This window comes from Podarcis melisellensis (assembly GCF_964234715.1).
Source record: "Podarcis melisellensis genome assembly, chromosome: 6".
Taxonomy (NCBI): domain Eukaryota; kingdom Metazoa; phylum Chordata; class Lepidosauria; order Squamata; family Lacertidae; genus Podarcis; species Podarcis melisellensis.
Window position 1 is genome coordinate 30,369,635 of NC_138538.1, and position 12,266 is coordinate 30,381,900.

Sequence of the window (12,266 nt, forward strand, 5' to 3'; positions counted from 1 at the left end):
CTATGGAAATGCACACTTTGGGCCAGGCTCCCACCCTTTTGGCCAGTAACACCAACGTTGAGTACAGGTAAAGCAGTAAAAGTTGCTGAGAAAAAATATATTCTACTTGAGAGGTAATGACTAACACGTTTTGTGGAGCGAAACACACAGGGGGTAAGAAATCAAAATACTTCAAGTCTCTTACTTCCTCTGTAACTATTTCATGCAAGTCTGGAATGCTCAGGTCTGCTTTCACGAAAGGAATCTTGTCCACTTCCTCAGGAAACGGCCGGTGTTTCACGCTGTATTTGAGTCCAACATCATTCTTAGGTGCAGGACGAGGCTCTGGGGCAAACATCTGTTCAAGAAACAGAACAATGTCATAATTTTCTTAATGTGTCAAATATTGGATGATATTTCTGAAACAATGGTTTATTGCTGAAACAGGTGTCAAGAGTTTTGGAGAAGGGGCAGGGGTGGTGGTTAGACTGAGATGTACTTTTAGGTTATAACTAAAGCAACACTTATAGTAGCTTCCAGAATGGTTTCTTCCATACCAAAATTAGAGATCCTGAGCTGACTTTGGTAGTCTCTGCCTTAACTAAGAATGTGCCCCAAATCTGAATACAAAATTCAAAGCAGAAAAATATGGAAAGCTACAGATGTAGAAAGAATACTGCTTTTACCATCTTTTTAGGAAACAAGAGTATGTATTAACATGTCACACCCATGTCTGAAAATATTTACACACTAAATGCCAATAAAGAATATTATTTTGCACAGCCTGATATATTTTTGGCACACAGAGCTCCCAATTAAGCAACGCAAGTTACAAAAACGAAACCCCACTGCATGGTTCCAGCTACAGCTAGGCATGCAAAGGGTAGATTTCTACCATTAGATTTGATGAATCTATGTTTGAATTAAAGGGGACATTCAACACACACCATGTGCATACTCTACATTTATATACATGCATCCATGTGTACCCATCTCTGATCATTTGACTGAATAATATTGTAGTCTTCTAGAAGGCACCTCAGAGGTGTGAAAAGCAACAGGGTGGAAAAGCTAGTAACCCATCAAGGATACTACAGTGGTACCTCGGGTTAAGTACTTAATTCGTTCCGGAGGTCCGTTCTTAACCTGAAACTGTTCTTAACCTGAAGCACCACTTTAGCTAATGGGGCCTCCTGCTGCCGCCGCACCACTGAAGCACAATTTCTGTTCTCATCCTGAAGCAAAGTTCTTAACCTGAAGCACTATTTCTGGGTTAGTGGAGTCTGTAACCTCAAGCGTATATAACCTGAAGCGTATGTAACCCGAGGTACCACTGTATAGCGTTACTACTTTCTCTGCATATATCTCACAGCAGTTTGGAGGCAACATTATGCATAGTTTTCACTATGGGCTTTGATAAAGACCTTTTGATTTGCCTTGGCTCCTCTAGGCAAGAGGCAAAGCTGTTGGGCCCAGGCATGTCTTCCGGACATCCCACGGATCAAAATTGTGACGGAAGGGAAAAAGTCATCTGAAGAAGGAAACACACACGCATGAAAAAGTATCCCGATATGGCAGAAGTAAGAAATTAAACATGAAACTGTGCATATGTGTAAGCAAGCAAAGAAAAACGGTCAGCCCTACAACCTGCAGCTATGCAAGCTGAACAAAAAAATCTGTAAGCAGCAGAATAATCCTGCCCCCTGTGGGTAGAAATGTGCCATTGCCGGCGAGAAGAATTGGATGGCTCTTTGGCCACCAGTTTGGAACTGAAAACACCATGGGAAGTTTCTCCTAGTTTACCAGGTGAAAGAAAGGATGGAGGGGTTGAGATTAAGCTGGCCAATAATACGGTCAATAAAAATACCTGATGCAGTAAAAACTGCATTGAGCACCTCAGGTGTTCAAAGCCAAGCTACAAGAGCTCAGCTGAAGTTGTTACTCAGTCAAGGTAACAGAAACCAGACCAAAATTGTGTTTAACTAGGTTGAATGCCTATAGTACAACTCTAAAAGGGTGGACTCATTTTATCAAACCAATTCAGATCTTGAAAGAATTCATGCATGGCAGTTGACCTTAGTCCACTTTCCCTCAATCTCAACGCCCACCATCTGCATCATGGGGTTAAGAGCACTGATGTATCTAATGGGATTGTTGAAAAGATTACCTAGATAATGTCCCGGCTTGCACATCATGCTAAACCAAACAATAGCTTAGTGTGAATGCTGGCTCTCAAAGAGAAAATTGTGACCACTTTGCTCCTTCCTGCTTGGTTCTGCTGCTGTGCTGCCATTGTTTGGCTTAGTGCAATGTGTGAGCCAGGCCACTGTATGCAAAGTGCTTTCGATGTCCCAAAAGTATTACGAATAGCCCACCTCCTGGTGCAAGGATGGTCAAAGGGTATTATCATTTGAAAATAAAAACCTGAGTTAGCAAAACATGGAAAATTCAGACTCAATTGCATAACTTATTCAAATTGCACAACAAACTGAGACAGAATATTCAACAGAGAGCTTGGCTTGAGGGAGTTTTTCCAGTGTTCACTATGATCATCATTTAGATTGTCTCAGTAGCACACCGACTGTACGCATCTAGACTTTAGTTACAACTGAAATAAGTGTGAATATGTAACACTGGAACAAGCTTTCCAGAGAGGGCTGTTTTATTCTGCCAGATTAGTTTTCAGGTGGCAAGGTAAATCTGTTCTATTCCAGAGATGGGTTAAACTTATTAATTTGTGCTGTCCAATAGCTTTCGCGGCAGGTTATTGAATTTCAAGTGTTTTGTTGGTTATTCGTTCTGTGCTGACTGCTACTGATTAGTCTGTTGCAGTTTTATTTATGATATGTTTCTGGCTTTCAGAAAGTCAAAGCATAAATATTTTAAATAAAAAGGCAACTATAGATTCAGGTATTGATCGGCTGAGCTCCATACCAGAGACTGCACTACATGGAGAAATCTATCCAGGGAGGATTTTAAGAAAAGAGGGCTTTTTGGGGTGTGTGGGGAGATAACATTTTATAGTATTATGAAAGTGAGACACTGAAAATGGAGAAATATCTGGAGAAAATGGATGGCTGGATTTTGCATAGATTATAAAAAATATTATTGTATACCCAGTGATTATGTGAACATCCTTGCTGACCGAATTTTTACTGTGCCAGAGTTTCCTAATACTTTGCATAATACTCCACAATGTTCTGTAGAGCAGGACACCAATGTAATGAAACAGGTAGATACTTGATAACACGGCATACGAATTTTTACCATCACCCTACTGTCAGCTGAGACTCACTTTGCTCATTCCCTAGAGGCTGCTCCAACATTGCAAGGATGACGCTGTTGTCCAAGACGAAGTAGCGGAAGCTGAATTTGTTCATGGAAGGAAGACGGGAGCATTTAATTAATGTGATTTCATTCACCAAGCTGCAAGGTGAGGCAGGGCCACTGGGTGAAGGAAATGCTCCAAGTATTTGCATGATGCTGTAAACCAAAGAAAATGGCTAAGTCAAAATACATTATCACAGAAAAATACACTCACACATTGCTATGACATCTCGTTAGATGCACTGATGGTGTAATGTTAGCTAGAACTACAAACAGACAAGTGAGATTCAAAAGAAGATTGCAGAAACAGACAAAATCCTGCTCATCTGCAAAGTAAACAACATTTAACACACAGAGGACGTAAACACCTTTTCTACTCCTAGGACCTAAATAAATGAAAACCACTTTTCCGAAAGATCATTTCCTAATACTCCTGACTCTCACTTCTAAATTAAGCAATTTCCTACCACCAACCGACTGAACTATTTTCCATACCATGTGAGAGTGGCTTCAGCTGCATCCTTCACCCTCATGGAAGCAGGATTGGGCTCCTTATCTCCTTTGTTCTTGAATTCTTGTTCACTGTTCCTGGACTTACTTCCTGAGATGCCCAGTTCCACAATCTCCAATACTTCTTTTAAACAGTCCTGGGGATAGAGAGAAGCCATAATGTTCAGCTGTCTGGCAAATTCACTGTACTTATGAGGACTAAAATCTTTGGAAGAACTTTACACTGCTTTCATATATTCTTAATTTAATGTTCATCTATGACACCTGGAAGGCACCATGTTGTCTACCCCTGATCTACAAGATGCTATCCAACACTAGCTTACAGGAATGCAGCCCTTGTGTTGCTAAAGGATCTCACTCGTGGTTCCTGGACTTTGTAAGCTGGTTTCCCCCCCCCTTCTTTGACACATCCTGGTAGGTGAATTTGGGGGAGAGCGTCTGTGGAGTGTTGCCTCAAACTCCAAGAGGGAGAGGGCAGAGGCAAAGATCAGAGTGCACCAGAAGTGTTAAACAGAGAACTTGTGCTCACATTTTTTTTGGGGGGGTTGTATTGCTTTGTTTGTTATTAGGTCATGTATTTTGTGTTTTTATACTGTAAACCACCCTGTGATCCCCTGATGGAGGGCAGCATATAAATTTAATAAAGAAAATTAGACCCTCTAGGCCTCCCAATTTGGCCCCTATCACACTACTGTTCTGCTAACAAAAGAGTGCCTACTGCATTATGCCACAGTAGTAGCCACTGACAAGTACGATAGCTGGATTTGGGGGTATACAAACGTCTGTGGCTTCTAGGATATGGCACGGTATGTGTGTGTGTGTCAGACTTTTTGGTGATCTGTTAACTCTAATAAATATTTAAGAACAGAAAGCTTGACAGACCCACAGGAACCATTTCTATGCCCACCTTCCGCCGCAACTTTACTGTCTAATTAAGATAGATGAGCTGTTGTCAAAATTGGTATTTTACAAGTGAACAGTGATGGGGAAAACGGGGCTGGGTGGCGAAATCTGATCCTCCAGCCCACTTGAACTTTACTCTTAGGTCGTACAGCCTCTAGTCTGGTATTAGAAACAAAACATGGGAACACATTATTATACCCGGTGAAAGGAGGACATTTTTTTTACCGTTTAGAGAAAAATAATGTGGTTTGCACATTAATAGATAGATAAACAGTGTGATTTCACTTGCCTTTTCATCAAGCATGTCTGGATGTTCCGTGAGCCAGACACACAGACACTGAAATGCTGCTACGATCATGGAGTGCAGATCTCTGGAGTGGAGAGGAGCTGGACGACTGCACTGGTACACAATGTAACAGCACACAGAGCTAATTGCTCTCTTCCTGTCAGAAGAATCAACACCAACCTTCACCTGAAGCAAGCAGCAAAGGTAGATGTTCAGCTGGAAACTTCTCAAATTAGGCTTGCAGTTGATAACAATAAAACTAAGAAACAATGTAAATCAATACTCTCTGAAGCCGTAAAAGCACAACTGAAAAGCTTAAATGATGATATATAAAGAAGAGACACATAGGAGTGCTGGAATTTGGTGCCTTTCTAGCTAGCTGGATTGAAAAAAACCCTGCTGTCTTTTAGCCATTTATTTTATTTCAGTAAACATTCTCTTCACCTTGAATTATTTATCCAGGGCAATTTCGCTTCCAAGAGGAAAAACGAAAATCACACACTGTGTGGGAGGAGTTGGCTCCTCAGCGCAGAACAAATTATTTTTGCCAGCTCTGCCAGATGTTCCTTTTCACTAAAGAGGTGGCAAAACTCTCTACAGTTATCATCAGGTAAGAACTTGTGGCTGGGAGAGACAGAAAACCTGAGCCCAAATCCCACAGCCCAACAGGCTGCCTGATGCTCACCTTTGCCAAACCAGAAAGAAGCTCTAGTGCAGCTAATGAGATGCTCATTTCCTGCCGCCACTGTGCATTGAGTCTTTGTGTTACCAGGTGAATGCTGCGAATCAGGAGTCCGGCAGCTGTATCTGTATGAAGAGCTAGGATATAAACCCCAATACCACACACCACAGGGAGGGAAAACAACTAAGCATTAGTAACAGTCAGCAAAGCAGTCCATCGGGCAGAAGCTCAAGCAGCCACAGTACACACAGAAAACACATCCATTTGGGAAGCAAAACATTCACAATCCACACAGATTAAGTAACTTTTTAGACTATGAATGTTAACTAAAGAAGCTATTTACTGATTTAGGTATGTGGGTTTTGTTTGGCTTTGAGAAATTAATAAAGAAATTTTTGGGAACACACAGGCTGATGTCTCCAAAACATTCTTTTTCCTATGTTAATCCAGCAGGTTTTGCCAGCTGCAGATGCACTTTAAGGCCGCTGCTATTTGGTAAGAGAGACACTTAAACATGTCAGAGTGAACTTCATACTTGAAAACAAAGTATCTGATGCTGTAAAATACTGCTGGGAAATGTCACTTTATAAATGTTGATAAATCAGATCTCTTGTGGAAATCAATTTGTTACAGTTTTAAACAGCATTTCAATTCATTGCGGCCAGAAATTTGTTACATGAAAATTTAGAAAGGGAAATTCATTATCTTTATCTTTGTCCATTCAATATGTGGTGCTACAGCTTGTGAATTCTGCCCTCAGGATAGAACAATAAAATTCTAGACAACTGATCTTTCTAAACTGCATAGTTAGAATTAAGTGTTTCAAAAAAATTATTGGAAGGATAAGCTTAGGCTCAAAAATAAAAAATAAAAAAATAGGATCACAATGGAACTGAATTCCAAAATGAATGTTGTTGTTGTTTGGTTGTATTAATTGATCTGAAGAGAAAAGGGGCTATACAAATAATATTCATTAACTATATATCCACAGAACTGGTTCTGATGCAAAGCCAAGCAATTCTGAGAGAGGGATCTCTACAGCAGAAATGAGTGAGCTTTATCCTGTCTATCTGCTCCAAATCGGTTCTCTGGAATGGCTTTACTAAGCCCTGCCCGCCTCAATGGATAAATTATGGGCAAGGAAAGGACTAGGAAAGAACCCTGCTGTTTCTCTACTCTGAAGTTTCCCTTGCCTAAAGCTTCACTGCTTTTTAAAAACACTGCTGGGATTCATTTCCATTTAACATGTCGTTAGCTCGTGATGTGAAAATCATGTATTATTTGATTCTCCCCCCTCCTTTTCCCTATTGCATTATGCGTTATACATTTTTCTTTGCTGTGAGTCGCTTGGAGACTTTTGGGTGAAAAACCACATAGTAGTAGTAGTAGTAGTAGTAGTAGTAGTAGTAGTAAACAACAACGACAATTTAGCTGAATGTCCAAAACTGGGTCAATTGATCATGACTACCTCCATATTTCTAGGGACGCAGGTGGCGCTGTGGGTTAAAGCCTCAGCGCCTAGGACTTGCCAATCGAAAGGTCGGCGGTTCGAATCCCTGCGGCGGGGTGCGCTCCCGCTGCTCGGTCCCAGCGCCTGCCAACCTAGCAGTTAGAAAGCACCTCTGGGTGCAAGTAGATAAATAGGGACCGCTTACCAGCGGGAAGGTAAACGGCGTTTCCGTGTGCGGCTCTGGCTCGCCAGAGCAGCGATGTCACGCTGGCCACGTGACCCGGAAGTGTCTCCGGACAGCGCTGGCCCCTGGCCTCTTAAGTGAGATGGGCGCACAACCCCAGAGTCTGTCAAGACTGGCCCATACGGGCAGGGGTACCTTTACCTCCATATTTCTAAGCCAAATAATCAGTTTCAAGCAGCCTGTATGGGTTTTAGTTAATGGACGGTGATGTCACTTCATTAAAGCATCTGGTTCAAAATCAAGCTGGGTTCAAAAACAGCTTACATGCTGCATTGCTTCAAGAAAGGCACAATGTGGGAAACTCTCTGAAGAGTCTACCTGGACCTTCAACACTGCCTGTGTTTCAATAACCTACCTGGTACTTTATCTGGGTGCTAAGTTTTCTGCCTGTTAAGGACAGGCAGTGGCATGAGTGAGCCATTTAAATATTTAAGTAGCTGAGGCAGGTTGCTGCTCTTAAGAAAGGTGGTATCCCTAAGGTGAGGTTTCTGCCAAGTAAAAACGGTGAGGAATCTTCCGTGTAGAGGAAGGAGAACTGTCTGTCTGCCAATTTCCTCCCTTTAAACTTTGAATGTAGGCTCCTATTGTGTTTTCTGGGAAGTTGATTGTCTGAGGTCTCCTGCCTTCACCCACCTAGGTTGCTTCAAACCCTCACTTGACTGAGCTCTTTGGTTTATCAAATTCAGACATGCATAAATCCAGACAGCTGGGTAGTCACTATGAACCCCAGGCACATATATGACAAACCATAAAACAGCAGCATCTCACAGCAAACTGGGTTAAGTATGTGAAACAGAAGCATTTCTTGTCAAAACAGACATTTCAGGTTAAACTCAACTGCTGAAGAAAGACGTATAAAACTGCTGCAGATGAAACAAATACTGTACTGCTCTCCCGCTTTCTGTAGCAAATTTTTAATTTTTAATTGCAGGACACTGCTTTTTAACACATTTGTAGCAGGCACAAAACTGGAGCGCTAGAACATGGCATACAACAATTAGCCGACACTCCATAATCAGCCCTCGATAGAAGGAAACATACAAAGTGCATGAAACTGAAGCAACAATGAAGAACTAGGACACCACATGATATATTCAGTTTTATCTTCCCTGAAGTTGCAATGGGGTCAGAGTGCTCCGACACAGGAGCAGCTGAGCAGAAGAGGTCACGGATAATGGCATCATCTCAGAGAAACCAAACTACATCCTGTGTTATCAGGCAGTATCTTGAAGGCTTTTAGTCTAATGAGAAAGCAGTGGTGGCAGTCCCTGGGATTGAGGTGAAGGAACAGAAAAGCTGCAGCAGGGGAACTGGTGGGTTGACTAAATAAAGAGTTGGAATGCTCCCAGCACTCCCACTGCTACCCATAATCCTTCCTCACTAACCCATCATAATGATTTTGCTAGTTCATAATAAAGCATCTGTTACACTCTTTCCCTTGCTTTTTATATTATTAAGGACTACAAGCTGTCTACATTATTTCAAATGGAAATCTCCTTAGCATTAAAAAAAAAAATCATTTTAAAAATGGGAACTGCATACCAGGGCATGAATGCAAATGTTTAAGAAGTTCAATTCCTTACCATAATCCCTTAACAGAGCCTGCGCTGGTCTCTCACTGTCAGGAGTAGTGGGCTCTGTGCTTCCTCCACTTGCCGTGCTAATGCCGCTGTTAGTGCGACTGTGGCTCTTCAAGACAGTATTCTCGCTGCCATTCTGTCAAGTTAGAAAACAGGCTGTTGAAGGGCTGAAGATTACCCTCCCACAACTGAGTCAGGCATCCTTTGTGCTCTGGCTATGCGATAACCTGATGTAACACCAACAAGGAATCTGGCACCCTTTTCCAAAACAAGGAAAACAACCCATCTTACCGTCTCCATCTGGCAGCCGATGGCTTCTAGGAGCGCAGAATCTTGCACAATGTTCAGCATTGCACCTGTAGAGTTAAAAATGATAGAATTTTGTATTTAAAGTATGTACCTTTTTTTTTAAAAAAACCTTATACCAATATATCCAAGGGCAATAATATACGTGTGAATACTCAGCTTTGAATTTTGTGAGAATTACCTCAAATTTTGGTAAAATTCTGTTTCATCTAGCAAATTGGTATTTTAGTAGTACTGGCCAGATGGACACTCGCCTCATCTTTTTGTGAAAATCCATCAAGTAACACCCATCCCCACCCTGCAACAGGAGGGCTATGATCCCTATTTTTGGAAATAGTAAATAACAACTTGGAAAGAAATTTCGAAGTTTGACGAATCCCACTCCAATGAGAAGCTCAGTGGAAATCTGCTAGGAAAATAGAAGGTCTCAGGTCCCCCACCTTCAAATTCTATTTTGCTGTTTCTACACTGCTACTGCTTCACATTTTATCATCTTAACATTTTTGTAAGTGGGTTAAAAATAATATAGGTATACCTAACACTTGGGATTGTATGCAAAGCAGTAGTAAGTCACGGTCCATCAGCAGAAGGATTTCTCTATGGGTAGTGGAACCCCCCACCCTACCCCAACCTTAGCTAAAACTGTTCTACAGTTTCCCCCAATCCTACAGGCTGCAGGCAAGAGAGAAAGGGGGAAGGTCCCATTGCACAAGTGGGATGCATTAACTGGATACTGATCTAGGATAGCTAACAATCATGATCCAAATTTTATGTCATAATACAAGTCTAAGTGTAGAATAAAATGTAGCACTAAGGAGATCGTCCCATCAGTTCCATTCTCCCAACCTCCTAGAATGGATTTGGGAGAGGCTTAGGGGAGGGAGGGCTGCAGGGGAGGAGAGGAGGAGACCTTGTGCTGGCTTCCACTTATGGAACCAAGTAGTTGAATCTGGCCCTAAACAAACTTGCTTTCAACTAAATTTCTATAAAACTTCCTTTCCACTTAAATTCCACTTTAGCTGATGAAGAGACACTTTTGGATGAAATCCAGTGTTAGAATAAACCCACTGAGTATGACTTATTGCAGTCATCACCCCTTCAATTCCTCTGAGGTCTCACTACCTTTAAGATGAAGGCCAGAGTGTTCTGCCAAAACTCCACTAAAATTCTTATTCAGATTGCATTAAAAATAAGTCACTGCAGTGAAAGCCCAGAGGGAATGTTCTGAAAAGATCAGACATTTATGTGCTACTACAAGGAAAGAAAAAAAATCTAATGATACAAAGGGGACCTAAAACAAAATGTTGCAGAATGGGAGGCACCAGTTTAGTATTCCGGTATTCCGGTCATCCAACCATACCCTCTAAGATACTCCATTCCACCCCCACATTTTACTTCTGTTTGCTCTGAGCATGTTCAGTCTTCATTGGGCTGTTTTGGAGTTCCTCCTTAAGGGTTTGTGGTTTTTTTAGGGGTGAACAGCTCTGCAATAAGCCCGTTGATACCCCCCTTTTGTGGATGGATGGTGCCTTCCTGGCTATATAAGGATGGCACCTGGAGAATGCAAATTATAATGCAGAATGTTACAGCAGAAGTTGCAAACCTGTCTATATGCTTTGAATTTAACCCAGTGATATAATTTATATGAACATTATAAGCCAAAAGCAAAAGGCAGCTTTGAAGATTTCCCCCAGAAATACAGAACTAGATAAAACAAAAGAGACAGAGAATGGCATACATTAACACAGGAACGTAATCAACGAGAGCTAAAACTGTAGAGAGTGCTCAGAAAAATATGGTGTTCAGTTTTAAAGGCAAAACAGGTGTGCTTTGTAAAACAAGGCTGAACTCGAATGCTATTGGTTCTAGAACTTTTCCCCTGGCCACCATACCAATACCATACCATAAGCCAAATTATTCCTTCAGCTCAGTAACATGATGTTTGCAAAGCCATTGTCCAAAAGTGCCGGAGTTCTGCCCCTGCTGCAGAACATGCGATATCTTCAAACACATGCCTTTTTATTTTTTCTTCTTTTTCACATAGCAATGGTCCTTACAATGACAGGAGTCATTGCTAAAATACTTGCTAAATTATTGTAGGGCTAGAACATGAAGAGCACCCACTTGGAGGTTAAGGGCAAAATCCTTGAATATTCTGCTGATCCCAGGAATAACATGATCCAGAAGAGCCAATCGTGTAGTACTGTTTGATACCAACTCCAATACTTGTGGCACTCTCTTGGTCTGGATTATTCTCAGGGAGTGAAGCCATATCCAGGCCACTCCCCTCTCCGCTTCCTGGCCACTTGCTACTGTATCTGCCTCTTAATCAGTTCCATGGCTTGCCCCGCTATGATGCATTCTGCTGCTTCCTTCAACCACGGAAGCTTTGGTTGGCTGCGGTTTTTCTCTCTGCGCTCGTAAATTCTACTGTAAACTATAAACTACCAAGGGCATGCACATTTTCAAATGCACACGCCACAGATCAAGTAGAAACACCAACCTAGTATCATCTGGGTGTTGTTGGGATCAGTTTCTGTCTGCAGTGCTCCTATTAGTATATTCACAAGCCTCAGTTTCAAGGAAAGGAAAGTTACTGGTTTATCATAGGATGAGCTCTCATCGTTGCTGAATTTTCCCTCCAGAACAATCTGAAAAATAATAAAAAAATTTTATAATCTGTAGTCATATGCATGAATTAGCACGAGGAGTGCTACCATGTATTCTTAATGACCTTTTACAAATTTCACAAATATCTACTTTAGTGCCATCTAATATTTCTAATATATGCCCCACCCCAAAAAGAAACAAAGTGAAAAACTTGACACAGGAAGAATGCCAAATGGAGCCCTTAAACAGACTGCAAAATTGGATTTGATTCAACTCTAGCAAAATGAAACCAGCAAATCAATGAAGTATAACACAATTTTCTCACTCAACAAACCTAATTTATGCCCAACAAACATAGATTTTCGCCTGAGTCCTATTGTAGTGTCACT

The 12,266-nt window shown here is 41.4% G+C and overlaps 1 protein-coding gene across 4 annotated transcripts in view; it reads right to left on the reverse strand.

Annotated features, from left to right (window-relative positions):
- The window catches only part of RALGAPB (Ral GTPase activating protein non-catalytic subunit beta), a 57,271-nt gene that overhangs the window by 11,743 nt on the left and 33,262 nt on the right, over positions 1 to 12,266 (reverse strand). For 2 of the 4 annotated variants that reach the window (XM_081916615.1, XM_081916617.1), the window contains 9 exons: positions 11,771 to 11,918; positions 9,253 to 9,317; positions 8,965 to 9,097; positions 5,691 to 5,812; positions 5,009 to 5,191; positions 3,802 to 3,953; positions 3,275 to 3,462; positions 1,404 to 1,510; positions 185 to 337 (listed from right to left, as the gene is read on the reverse strand). In XM_081916615.1, coding sequence (XP_081772741.1) covers positions 185 to 337; positions 1,404 to 1,510; positions 3,275 to 3,462; positions 3,802 to 3,953; positions 5,009 to 5,191; positions 5,691 to 5,812; positions 8,965 to 9,097; positions 9,253 to 9,317; positions 11,771 to 11,918 — 1,251 coding nt within the window. Of the gene's footprint in view, positions 1 to 184; positions 338 to 1,403; positions 1,511 to 3,274; positions 3,463 to 3,801; positions 3,954 to 5,008; positions 5,192 to 5,690; positions 5,825 to 8,964; positions 9,098 to 9,252; positions 9,318 to 11,770; positions 11,919 to 12,266 lie in introns of all 4 variants that reach the window. The other 2 variants (XM_081916614.1, XM_081916616.1) reach the window with 1 other exon arrangement.